This window comes from Heteronotia binoei, chromosome 5 (genome assembly GCF_032191835.1).
Source record: "Heteronotia binoei isolate CCM8104 ecotype False Entrance Well chromosome 5, APGP_CSIRO_Hbin_v1, whole genome shotgun sequence".
Lineage (NCBI taxonomy): Eukaryota > Metazoa > Chordata > Lepidosauria > Squamata > Gekkonidae > Heteronotia > Heteronotia binoei.
Genome location: NC_083227.1, coordinates 145,866,422 through 145,880,310, shown reverse-complemented (window position 1 = coordinate 145,880,310; position 13,889 = coordinate 145,866,422). Strand labels below are relative to the sequence as shown.

The window sequence follows — 13,889 nt, the reverse complement described above, 5'->3', positions numbered from 1 at the left end:
TGGCTCTTCAAAAAAGATTTTTTTTATTTATTTACCTTAGATTTCTATCCTGCCCTCTTTGAAAATGGGACTCAGGGTGGCTAACAATCATTTAAAAACAACAATTTTAGGTTACAATTTTAAAACGATAAAACTTAAACAATTAAAACTACATATATGGTGTGTACGATGAAATCTCAAAGTTAAGGTAAATTGGAGGTATAGGTGGGATGCTAAAATAACCAGCATATGGAGGGAATGACAAGCAAAGGTTTCTGAAACTAAAGGGATTCTTAGAGATGCTTAACAGAAAGAGAAATGAGACAGGTGAACAGTTGTTAATAACTGAAATGCAATCTATGCGCAGATTTATGCTAGTGAACTAAAACACACAGGGAGATCCTGTGTATATTTATAACATACTTTGAGACTGCATGTGTCTCACTTTCTAATAGGGTTACCAAGTCCAATTCAAGAAATATCTGGGGACTTTGGGGGTGGAGCCAGGAAACTTTGGGGGTGGAGCCAGGAGACATTGGGGTGGAGCCAAGATCAAGGCTGTGACAAGCATAATTGAACTCCAAAGGGAGTTCTAGCCATCACATTTAAAGGGACAGCACACCTTTTCAATTCCTTCCTTCCATAGGAAATAATGAAGAATAGGGGCACCTTCTTTTGGGGCTCATAGAATTGGACCCCCTGGTCCAATCTTTTTGTACCTTGGAGGGTATTTTGGGGAGAGGCACTAGATGCTATGCTGAAAATTTGGTGCCCCTACCCCAAAAAACAGCCCCTCCAGAGCCCCAGATACCCACGGATCAATTTTCCATGATTTTCTATGGGAATAAATCTCCATAGGGAATAATAGAGTTCCCAGCAGACATTTCCCTCCCCTCCCCCCACTTTCTGATGACCCTGAAGCAGGGGGAGGGTCTCCAAACCGGGGGATCCCCTGCCCCCACCTGGGGGTTGGTAACCCTACTTTCTAATAAAGGAACAAACAGTATTTAGGCTACAGAAACTTAATGGATTATAAAACTGACTTGCCAAGTATCAATAATGCCAGGCCAGGGACCTACGTATCTTTGGGACCACGTCTCCTGATATACCCCAAGACACCTTATGCTCTGGTGATCAAAATCTGCTGGTGGTCCCCAGCCAAAGAGGTCTGCAGCCAAAGAGATATCTGGCTGTCCTTTTCTGCCCTGGCCCCAAACTGGAAGAACTCTCTGTCAAATTCCATCTGGGCCTTGCAGGATCTACTTCTTTCCATAGGGCCTATAAGGCAGAAATGTTCCGCCAGGCATTTGGTTGAGAGCAGCAACGATTCACCCTGGCACTCCCACCTCCACCCCCCACCCCGAGAGATAGCTACACCACTAGAAGTTAGATAGTGCTACGTGATTGTGCCGTTATTTGGACTTTGATGCCATCTGGGGGGGGGTTGGAATTTGATGTTTTATTCTTTTACGCTGGTTTTAATCTATATTTGTGTGTATCTGATGTAAATCTCCCTGAGCTGGATTATTGGGAAGGGTGGTCAAAAATCCTAATAACAAGAACCACTAGGGGTGTGCGTTTGGCTCTACTTGAGCTGAAAATATACACAAAAAATACCTTATTGGTATTTTGGGGTATATTTTGGCTTCCCTAATGTATCCAGGTTTTCTTGGGAAAATGGGGGGGGGGGCGGAGTGAACAAATCCTGGATATATCTGGGAATTACTGGGTAGACCTGAAAACAGCAAGCCACTCCTGCCTCTCAGCTGTTTGTCAGCCTTCTGCTACAGTCCCTTTAAAGCAGGGGTGTCGAACACATTCGCTACAAGGGCTGGAACTGACATAAGTGTCACTTTGTTGGGCTGGGTTATGTGTGCTATAAAATATAACACAAGGTACCAGAAATATAAACTTTATAAAGGTGATTTCAGATGTCAAATGGGAAATAGCAAGTGAATGACAATAGCAGGCTAGATTGGATTAGGTGTGATAAGCAGAGGGATAGTAGGCACGGAGATACCAATATTGGTAATGAGACAGGAAACCTAGGTCTCAATTCCATCCAGGAGGATGCAGTCCAGGAGGATGCAAAGAATAAATGGACATAAGTCTGACACTAGAAACCACAACATTCAGTTGCTAACCTAAGAGTAGCGGTGCTCTTTCAAAGGAATTTCAAAGTGAGATCAGAAAGAGAGACTACTGAATTGCATTTGATAATGAAGCTCAAGAAAATGCATTCTCTCGAACTGAATTGAGACCTAGTTTTCTTGTCTCCAGACCTGGCCCTAGAGTATCTGGCAAGGCAAAATTCTGATCCCTGCCCCCCCCCCCCCCCCCCGCAATAACCAATTTGAGGAAAGCCTCCACATCCCACGGCTCTGTGACAGTCCCAATAGGTGCAGGCGGGGAGATCTTCCGCCTGCATTTCTAGCCAAGACCCGGCCACCCCACACTTAGATGGTGGAAGCCCAAGTCACGTTGGGGGCATTCAATTTGGAGACCCCCCAGAGGCTGGCACCCTAGGCAGGCACCTTTCTTGCCTAGAGGCAGGGCTGGCCCTGCCTATCCCATTGCTAATGTGTGCTGTTGTCATCTGAAATCACTCTACTCTCCAAGACAAAAGGATCAATCCAAATGTTCTAATTCCTAATCAGAGTTCTTCTGAAAGAAAATTAATCCAGATAGCAATAGAGAAACCCATTTAAAAACTTTTCAGAATAAGTCAAAATAATTTCCTCCATGTCCTGTGTGTGTTTGTGTGTTTGAGAGAGGGAGATGGAAAGAGAAGGGAAGAGAAGCAACAGGCAAGAAACAGGAAGCAAAGAAGGAGCTGGGGAAAAGCAATGTACAGTGCAGTTGCAGCCCTGGAGAGGAAGCAGAGGTTTCTCAGGGGACAGATTTGAGCCCTGCATGAGCTGGATATAGCCCATGGGCTGCATGTTTGACACCCCTGCTTTAAAGTTTAAAGAGAACAGAAGACAGTCCAAGGATCAGCTGTGACAGTGGGGGACAGACTATTCCCGCGGGCTTGGGGCTGGCTTCTTGTGCATCCCAGTTTAAATGGGGCTTCAGGGGAAGCAAGCCAGACAGTATCAGCTGTGCCTGTGGGAAGCAAATTGCTCCCTGCCAGCTGGATTTTGAGCAGGTTTCTCCTGCAGTCCAGTTTCAGCCTGGCCAGGCAGAATCTGCATGCTTCCTGTGGCACATCAGATCCTGGAGTGGCTTCTCTGGCAGCCCAGTTTAAACTGGGATGCAAGAAAAACCATGCCATCTCAAGGATCAGGACAGGTTTTTAAAAAAATGGGTATTCTTCTTCTTGGGTCTATTGGACCCCCCTCCCCCACCAAAAAAAAAATGATATTTTTGAAAAATCCTGGATCTGAATACTGTTCTAGTATTGAGATCTGGGAATTTTTTTTGAAATCTCATTCCCCTCGCCCCTGTCCCAATAGACCCAAACTGAAAAATACTGGTTAAAAAACAAACAAACAAACAGCATAGCACTAATGCCAATTTGTATATTGTCAGTTATGCAAATATATTTTCTGTCTCTCTCAGCTGTCTTTCCCATGTCCCATGCCTGAGTTACTCCTCGACTCCTTACCCTCCTGTCTTTTATTCCCTCTTCTCTAGTGCCCCCTCCCCCACACCAATTCTACCACCTGTGTACGTTAACTTTCAGAGGCACAACTTGTCTTCTTCAGATGCCCTCTTGGTCACCCTGGTCACTCCAGACTGAGCTGGGGTCAATAGATGGGAGCCGGTTTCATTTGGCTCACTGCAGCACTTTCCTGCCCTGATCGATCCTGAACTTTCCTCGCTAGCTGGGAGGCCCCGCTGGCAGAGCTGATCTGCTAGAGGCAGCTCAGTCGATGCCTCTGCCTACTTGGGGTCGGTTTTCAGGGCTGCTCTGTCTGCTTGTCACTGGACCCGAGAATGTGCTTCACAATCTGGTGATAGATCTCAGTCTCGAAGGGGGACTCGGCAGTGAGCCTGAGGTGAGCCGGACTGTGGACATTGGACATTTTTGTTCAGTAGCTCTTTTTCTCTTACTCTGAATTTCGATGAAGATTGCCAGTTTAATTATAAAAGGTTGCCGATCCTTGTTCTAAAAAAGCCTATAGTAGCTAACTGAAATCTCTAAGACCAAGGCAATGTGCTTCCATATATCAGTTCCTGAGAGACAAATAGGGGAAAGCTGTTGCCATTCTGCTTTACATTTTTTTTAAATTTTCTTTTTTTTTTACACTAAAAATCTGCTGCCAGTTGGAACTGAGGCTAAACAAGGTGGATCAAGGTTGGCTTTAGTATTGTCCTGCACTCTGTGGGTTGGCCCCAGGGCTTTATTTGTATCAGGAACTAATTTGCATATTAGGCCACACTGTCCTGATGTAGCCAATCCTCCTGGAGCTTACAGTAGGCCCTGTACTAAGAGCTCTGTAAACTTTTGGAGGATTGGCTATATCAGCAGTGTGTGGCCTAATATACAAAGGCAGGTCCGTAGCTACGAGGGGGCCTGTGGGGGCACAGCCCCCTGACTTGGGGCGCCTAACCAGCTTCCAGTACCTCGGCTGCATCCTTCTCCATTCTGCCATTGTCATACACTTCTGCTTGCTTAGGGGATGTGATCATACACAGTTGCTTATGCTTGCTTAGGGGCCGGAAGAATTCTCTGACCCCTCAGCAAGCAGAAACAGCGGGGCACTTTCGGAGCCCAGGACTGAAAGTTAAGCTCCACCTTGCTTATGCTTGCTTAGGGGCCGGAAGAAATCTCTGACCCCTCAGCAAGCAGAAACAGCAGGACACTTTCAGCACCCAGGACTAAAAGTTAAGCTCCACCTTGCTTCTGCTTGCTTAGGGGCTGGAAGAATTCTCTGACCCCTCAGCAAGCAGAAACAACAGGGCACTTTCGGAGCCCAGGACTGAAAGTTAAGCTCCACCTTGCTTCTGCTTGCTTAGGGGCCGGAAGAAATCTCTGACCCCTCAGCAAGCAGAAACAAGGGGGCACTTTCATTCCCTAGGACTGAAAGTTAAGCTCCCTGTTGCTTCTGCTTGCTTAGGGGCTAGAAGAAATCTCTGACCCCCAGCAAGCAGAAACAACGGAGCACTTTCAGTGCCCAGGACTGAAAGTTAAGCTCCACGTTGGGCTGACATTGGGCTAGAGGGCGCCTGCAAGAAGAGGCCGTTCTGGCCTTCAGGTGGGGTGGCGGGGGTAGGGGGCGGATGTCTCCATTGCAGACAGGGCAGGGTAGGGTAAGCTGGCACACACAAGTGGAGGTCCCGGCTGCAGTCCGGGGCTGGGGATCAGTGGAGAGGTGATGTTCATCTTCAGGGGTTTTCTGGCCTGGTCTCGCTGGCTACCCAAGCGAGGGTGGGAGCTGCACTTGGGCAGCCTCAGCTCGCCCTCCGACAGGAAGAAATCCGAATTGGAGGTCTTGTAGCCCCAGAAGTCAGTTGCAACTTGGTGGCGCCTTCCACCTGCCCCCCCTTGTCCCGCCGGGCTTGCCTAGCTGGATCAAGCTACAGGTAAGGGCAGGAGACCGTGCAGCATGTATCTAAACCTCTGAGTGGCTCCCCACCAGAGCTGCTGGAAGAGGGGTGAAAAGGGATCACCTTGGGGCAGCTGTGGGGAGGGGGGAGGCTGTATGGCAGTGAGCTGGCAGCTTTCCTCCTCAGTGGTGGTAAGAGAGAAGGCCATGGAGGCTGGGGCCACTATGTGCCCCCTGAAAAAAATCAGTGCCCCCCAATTCTTCAAATCCTGGCTGTACAAAGGAGTTCCTGCTACAAAAAAAGCCCTGGTTGGCCCAATCAGGTCTCCTCAGGAGGCCTGGTGTTTATTTCAGAAGTTGGTGGCAACCTCTGGTAGGAGGGCTTCTGTCTCTGCCAGAACCTCTGCAGTGCTGGACCCTCTCTGGTCTTTCTTGGTCACTTCTCCTGAGAACTCAGAGTCATTGAACCGAGCAGAAGAGGTCATGACAGGTATAAAGAAGCTTCAGCTCCAATGGAGCTGAATCATCCTGAGGATTTCTGTCCTATGATTGAAGACCATTAGCAAATAATGGATGTAGAATCTCTTTCGATTGTTCAAGGAACGTGATCTGATCGTTTGAATTATGCTCGCCTGTCATTTATGAAGACTTTAAAAATAATATTTTCATATTGCTACCTCTGAAAACAATCAGGACACTCCCAAGAATTTACTGTGCAATCAGCACCATTTCTCCTCAGTGAAAGCAACCCTCCACCAGTCCCTTGGAAGTGCCTGCCATGTAAGCAGAATGCTTCCCGTAACAGAAGAAAGCACCATCAGCAGAAGCAGGGCTTTTTTGAGCAGGAATGCACAGATCCGGCTGCCTAAGCATCAGGGGGTGTGGCCTAATATGCAAATGAGTCCCTGCTGGGCCTTTTCTGCAACAAAGCCCTATGTGAAACAATGGTGGCATCAGGGGGTGTGGCCTAACATGCAAATGAGTTCCTGCTGGACTTTTCCCTGCCAAAAAAGCCCTGAGCAGTAGAATTAGTTTATCCTTTCCTGAAGCGCTTTGCTAGCCACTGTTGGAAACAAAATCAGATTAACTACTAGGTTAATTCAGGATTGTCTTACCTTTTATTAGCAAAGCTGCCAAATCATGAAGTAACCTCAAGTCCTGCTTCAGGCAGCAAATATGAATAATTTATTAATACAAAAAGATTTATTCAAGTGCATGATGGGATAACTCATCCTTTCATTGTCATAATTATGTGTTCTCTGGCATACATACCGCTTTTCAAATATGCTGTATATCCAGTTGCAGAGGATCCACTGACAAGTACCAGTCGCTTTGCCATAAAAGTTGTATAGACATTTTTTATCCTTTGAACTGCACTGCAAAGTGTTCTTTGGAATCTACAAAGCTGAAGAGCGTCATTTAAAGATGAGTGGTTTTCTGCTGTATTAGCATCTCCAACACTAACAAGATAATACCCATCAAACTTGCGGAAATCCATAGTATCTAGAAAATGAACACCGTTGGTTTAGGCAGTTAATTATATAGTTTACAAGCCGGTCTTAATTTGGATTTGTTTTAAAATGTCTGTAATGCAAACTGAATTATAAGCCCAGGGGAAAAAAATAGATTTACTGTGAATTTCTACTATATTTCATAGTGTGGCTTATGGTGGTTACTTCTCCCTTTGGGGTAGATTGGCCATTATGACCACCAGAACGTATCCCAGTGGGCCAACAGCCTGATGAGGCTACCTCTTCTGAGCGCCACCAACTGATAAGGAGGCAGGGTGTCCAAGCATGAGCCACCACCAAACTACTTGCACAAATAGTGCCCGATTTGGCTGCTGCATCACTATATGACTCAGCCAAGTAGACAAGGTAGCCAATACACAATTTACTCAGCCTGGGCTTCCCTATGTGGGGGAGGGTCCTTTCCCTCACCATTTTGCACTCCTAGTCTGCTCCCTATTCCCTTCAAGCTAGGTAGAGAGTCAAGTAATTTTCTGGAGCACACTACTTGAAGTAATGGAAAAGTTGGTGAAGGGATGTATATAAAAGAGGGACATATTCAGAAACAGATACACCACTATTTCTTCTTCTATGACAGCAAGCCATCATGATGCAGAATGGGCCAAACTTTCTTCCTCACTTAATGGAATAAAAAGTAAATATTTCAGTTTTCCTTTCTCATTCACTGTAGGGAGTGGAGGGAATTTCATTCATCTTTTGACCTTCTTCACAATCAAGTCAATTTTATAAATAATCCTTTAACGATGTGAGATTGCCACCAAATTTTGCTTTATGTTTGGGTTGAATTTGGTGATTCCTGTTCAGGTGAAGTATCTGTACAAAATTAAAGGAAATTTAGAAGAGTTTCCCTAAGGCATTTATGTAACAACTGGACCCAATCTTTCAAAACATTTAGGAAATGTCATTCCAAGAACAGATGAGTCCTAGAAGAAAACATAGTTACAAAGGGTAGCTGAGTTGGTCTGCAGTAGAACAGTTAGATTTGAGACCAACAAGATTTTCAAGGTATAACTTTTCAAAGAGTCAAAGCTCCCTTGCTTGCTAGCTAGAGCAAAAGGAGAATGTGACAGACACTATGGGAAAAGCTCAAGAAAGCATGATTAAAAAAACCCCCATGCACAAGGGCTCGCCTGATTTTTTTTCTTGCCTATGGGGCCACCCAGAGATAACACAGAGGCTTTTACAGACTTGAGAGACTCCCCAGAAAATAATTTTGTAATTAAAAAAAAGAGGAGTGGTTCCCCAACATAATGAAGATCTAATGAAGTTCTTTTCCTGCACAGAACTCAGAATAATGCATGTAGTATCTCGCATTTCGGTCCCTGAATTTACAACACAGTGTGACCACCTGCGCTGAGGTGGCCAGCGGGAGACCGTGGGTCACCTGACGTAAGGGACAAATGCAATCTGCCTATCAAGATCTGTAATGGGAAGTTTAACTGGTCAGGATTGGACCTGACCAGGAAGGAGGTTGTTCCAGGTAATGTATATAATCGGGGCCCTGGCCCCGCCATGTTGTCTTTGTGATGTACCAGCTAATAAAGTATGTTGACTGTTCCTCGTGCCCGAACCCAGTACATTAGACTGGTGACGAGGATGGGATCCTGTTGAGCAGCCAGCCCTCTGCCCAGCCACACCGCAAGCTCCACGCACCGAGCTCAATGGTTCCCTCTGTGCAACGCAACGCATGTCGTTGAGGTCATGGCTGTGGCTCCAGGACAATCTCTCCTGGAACTCCACTTGACCTGACCTGTGGGAATCATGGGTGGACTGGCTCAGCTACTACATCGAGCTACACAAGATGGAGAGAGTGGCGGAAAAGAAGGCACTCCTCCTGAGTTGCGCAAGGTGGAGACCATCCAGCTGATGAAGCGACTCATTGCACTGATCACCCTCGCAGCCGCCACTTATGAGAACCTGATCAAGGTGATGACGGATCACCTATCCCCGCAACCGACCCACCTTGCACACAGAGCTCCTTTGCATATTAGGCCACGCACCTGGTGTAGCCAATCCTCCAAGCGCTTATAAGGGTCTTTTTTTGTAAGCTCTTGGAGGATTGGCTACATCAGGGGTGTGTGGCCTAATATGCAAAGGAGCTCCTGTCAGAATTCCACCCCCGGTTTTTATAAACCCTTCGATTTTTAATGCCATATAATCTAATTAAAACCTGTTTGAACCAGTAGTCATCTGTTTAATACATCCTCAAAAAAAACAAATGATAGGTGTGCAATGTTCAACCAATCCAGTGGCACCTTTAAGTCCAGTGGCACCTTTAAGACCTTTAAGTCAGAATTTAGTTTTGCCTAGGGTACCAGATAGCCTAGGGCTGGCCTTGGCCATGAGCAGCTGAATATGGTTTGCTGGACTATAACCTGAGACCTCAAAGCTGTCTTCAGATACAGACTTCTCCAGCAATTATGTTGTATATTGGTTGTTTTGACTGCTGCTTTGTCATGTCTGTTAGGTCACCTTATTTATTTTTCGTATTTACAACCCGCCCTCCCCGCCAAAGCAGGCTCAGGGCGGCTAACAACATTTCAACGTCAACAATAAGATAATAAAACAGTTACAATAATCTATTATCTCTCTCTCTCTCTCTCTCTCTCGGCTTGGCTTCGCGAACGAAGATTTAAGAAGGGTGCAATAGTCCATGTTTGCTGCAGGCTCGCTGGTGGCTGACAAGACCAATGTGGGACAGGCAGGTCCGGCCACAGCGGCTGCAGGGAAAAGTCTGATTTAGGGTTGGTCCTGTAGCAGTGCGATTCTTCCTCAATCTCCTTTTGTCCTCAAGACCAGCTATGCGTGCGTTCTCAAAGGAAGAGACAGCCTGGTGGATGGTGTGCCTCCATGCTTTGCGATCTGAGGCTAGGTCAGACCACTGGTGATGGTTGATGTGACAGGTGCTAAGGGATTTCTTCAAGGAGTCCTTGTACCTCTTCTTTGGTGCCCCTCTATTTCGATGGCCGGTGGAGAGTTCGCCATACAGGGCAATCTTGGGAAGGCGGTGGTTTTCCATCCTAGAAATATGCCCTGCCCAGCGCAGCTGCGTCTTCAACAGCAGTGCCTCGATGCTGGTAACCTCTGCCCGCTTGAGGACTTCAGTGTTGGTCACAAAGTCACTCCAGTGGATGTTGAGGATGGTGCGAAGGCAGCGCTGATGAAAGCGCTCAAGGAGTCGCGGGTGATGACGGTATAAAACCCACGATTCGGAGCCGTAGATGAGGGTTGTCATCACAACCGCTTTGTAAACATTGATCTTTGTGCCTTTTTTCAGATGCTTGTTGCTCCACACTCTTTTGTGCAGTCGGCCAAATGCACGGTTTGCCTTTGCCAGCCTGTTGTCAATCTCCTTGTCGATCTTGGCATCTGAGGAGATGATGCACCCCAGGTAGCTGAACTGCTGGACTGTCTTCAGAACTGATTCACCCACAGTGATGCAGGGAGGGTGATAATCTTCCTGGGGTGCAGGCTGGTGGAGAACTTCTGTCTTCTTCAGACTAACTTCTAGGCCGAATAGCTTGGCAGCCTCTGCAAAGCAGGACGTCATATGCTGCAGAGCTGATACCGAGTGGGAGACGAGTGCAGCATCATCAGCAAACAGTAGCTCTCGGATGAGTTTTGCCATGGTCTTGGAGTGGGCCTTTAGTCACCTCAGGTTGAACAGGCTGCCATCGGTGCGATAGCGGATGTAGACACCATCGTCATCATCTAGATCTACTGCGGCTCTTTGAAGCATCATGCTAAAGAAGATCGTAAAGAGAGTTGGCGCGAGAACGCAGCCTTGCTTTACACCTGTGCCTATTGGGAAGGGCTCCGAGAGGTCGTTGCAGTGTCTGAATTGGCCTCGCTGGTCTTCGTGTAGCTGGATGATCATGCTGAGGAACCTTGGGGGACATCCTAAACGTTCCAAGATTTGCCACAGGCCTTTCCTGCTAACGGTATCGAAAGCTTTGGTAAGGTCGACAAAAGTCACATATAGAGCCTTGTTCTGTTCCCTGCATTTCTCTTGGAGCTGCCTGAGAACAAATACCATGTCGGTGGTGCTCCTGTTAGCTCTGAAGCCGCACTGGCTCTCTGGGAGGAGTTCTTCTGCAATGGTGGGCACCAGTCTGTTCAGGAGTATTCTGGCAAGGATTTTGCCTGCGATGGAGAGCAGGGTTATCCCCCGGTAGTTGGAGCAGTCTGACTTTTCCCCTTTGTTCTTGTATAGGGTGATGATGATTGCATCGCGAAAGTCCTGTGGTAATTTGCCTTGTTCCCAGCAGGTGACAAGTACTTTGTGAAGTGAGCTATGTAGTACTGTGCCCCCATGCTTCCAGATCTCTGGTGGAATTCCATCAACTCCTGCTGCCTTGCCACTTTTCAGTTGCTTGATGGCTTTAACAGTCTCTTCTAGGGTGGGGATCTCATCCAACTCTGTTTTCACCGGTTGAAGTGGGGTGAGGTGGATTGCTGAATCTTGAACTACACGGTTGGCACTGAAGAGAACCTGAAAATACTCCGACCACCGGTTCAGTATGGATGCCTTGTCTGTGAGGAGCACTTGGCCGTCTGCACTATGCAAGGGACTCTGAGCCTGATATGATGGACCATATACTGCCTTCAGGGCTTCGTAGAACCCTCTTAAATCACCAGTGTCTGCACACAGCTGGGTTCTCTCTGCAAGCTTGGTCCACCACTCGTTCTGAATGTCTCGAAGCTTGCGCTGGAGGTTGCTACATGCAGCGCGAAAGGTTGCTTTTTTCCCAGGACAGGAGGGCTGAGCAAGATGTGCTTGGTAGGCAGATCTCTTTTTTGCCAGTAATTCTTGGATCTCTTGATTGTTCTCATCAAACCAGTCCTTGTTCTTCCTTGTGGAGAACCCGAGGACTTCTTCAGAGATCTGCAGGACGGTAGTTTTTAGGTGTTCCCAGAGTGCTTCTGGAGAAGGGTCTGTGGGGCAACTGAGGTCCTCAATTCTTGACTGGAGTTTTGCCTGGAAGGCAGCTTTAACTTCGGCTGACTGGAGGCTGCCAACCTGAAACTTCCTCCGAGGGATACCTCCTCTCCTGGGTGTGGGTTTAAAGTGAAGACGGAGATTGCAGCGTACAAGATGATGATCCGTATGACATTCTGCGCTGGGCATTACTCGGGTGTGTAAGACATCTTGAAGGTCTCTCTGGCGCACCAGAATGTAGTCGATAAGGTGCCAATGCTTGGACCGTGGGTGCATCCAGGTTGTCTTCAGACTGTTCTTCTGCTGGAAGATAGTGTTGGTGATGGTGAGCTGGTGCTCCATGCAGAATTCTAGCAGGAGGCGCCCGTTGTCATTGCAGTTGCCAATGCCGTGTTTGCCAAGTACTCCTTTCCAGGCTTCCGAGTCTTTACCTACTCTGGCATTGAAGTCGCCAAGGATGATCACCTTGTCCTCTGTAGGGGTCTTCCGTACGAGGTTGCGTAGATCAGCATAGAACTTGTTCTTTTCTGCAGGATCTGCTTGAAGGGTTGGGGCATACACACTGAAGAGTGTTGCATGCTGCTTGTTTTGAAGTGGGAGGCGCATGGACATGATGCGATCTGAGTGACCTGTTGGCAGGTTTTCGAGTTTGGAGGCAATGGAGTTCCTGACCATGAAGCCAACGCCAGAAAGGCGGCTCTCAGCCTTTGACTTACCCGACCAGTAGAGGGTATAGCCAGCACCGTGTTCTTGAAGACTACCTTCCTCAGGGAAACGGACCTCACTGAGAGCTGCTATGTCGATATTCAACCTGAGAAGTTCGTGGGCAACTAGAGCAGAGCGTCGTTCAGGGCGACCACTGCCTACTGTGTCAAGCATGGTTCTGATGTTCCAACACGCAAGCTTTAGTCTTTGCACACTTTGTGAGGCAGGTGCATGCCTTTTCTTTGTTGTTATTTTTCGACCGCAAGTAAGGATGCCCGTTGACCGCGGCTAGCCAACTGGGGTGGGGGAGACGAGCTTTGTTTAGGCCACCTTTTCTAGGCCCCTCTCCGTGTGGAGCAAGCAGTGCTGTCCCTAGATAAGGCTGCTTGGTCGTTCAGGGTGCTGCCGAAAGATGCTTTCGTCTCCGGGTTAGCATCAGGCGACCAATATCCTGAACCGCCTACATGCAGGATCGGGACTGCGGCTTCCAGTGGCACCTTCCACCTGCCGTTTCGCCCCTTGCCTATCGCTGCAGGACTTGATGCGTTGTGGGTTGTGTGTGTGGATATGCCCTTCAGGCCTGCGCAGAGGAATTTTTTAGGTGAAGCGCAGTGTGCGCGGTACTGGCTCCACCCTTTCACCTGGGGGTCATCTGCCATGGCCCAGTAAGCCGGGACGCCGGCAGTGAGTCCTCCAGGTGGTAGGTGTTACATTAACGAGCTCTATCTGCCCGGGTTTGATGTTAGAGTTTTCCTTCTCTTAGGCTGACGAAGTTGGTGGGCCCAGCCTGCCCATCCCGTTATACCGCCGGACAATTCGGTCACACCATGACGTAGCAAACTCTGTGAAAACGGGGGGGACCAGCGAGAAGGTGTTGCTACGGATGCAGTAATGCAGGAGAGGCCATTGCAGTGACCATCTGCCAGGCATAGCCAGACAGTGACCACGCGGCGTTCACTACACCGGGAGAGGAGAGGCTATGTATTGCGCATGCACTTTCCCTGGGGGGGTAGGATTCCCAGAGGGAGCCCACCCCCCACCACCCCAATCTATTATCAATTAATAATTAAAACAGTTTAAGGTTATTAATACAATTTTAAAACAACAGTTTTGGTGCTAAAATTTATACCTTGAAGCGTACTTCATTCCACTCCAGGACCCTAATGCCTACATGCTGTTCTTTTAGAAACAGTCAATTGGGACATGAGGAATTTATCTCAGAAAATGCAAATGAAGGATCCTGGT

General features: G+C 47.8%; 1 protein-coding gene across 1 annotated transcript in view; it reads right to left on the bottom strand.

Annotated features, from left to right (window-relative positions):
* The window catches only part of LOC132572065 (uncharacterized), a 61,935-nt gene that overhangs the window by 18,187 nt on the left and 29,859 nt on the right, over positions 1 to 13,889 (bottom strand). The window contains exon 8 of the mRNA XM_060238852.1: positions 6,744 to 6,974. Within this exon, the coding sequence (XP_060094835.1) occupies positions 6,744 to 6,974 (231 nt within the window). The remainder of the gene's footprint in view (positions 1 to 6,743; positions 6,975 to 13,889) is intronic.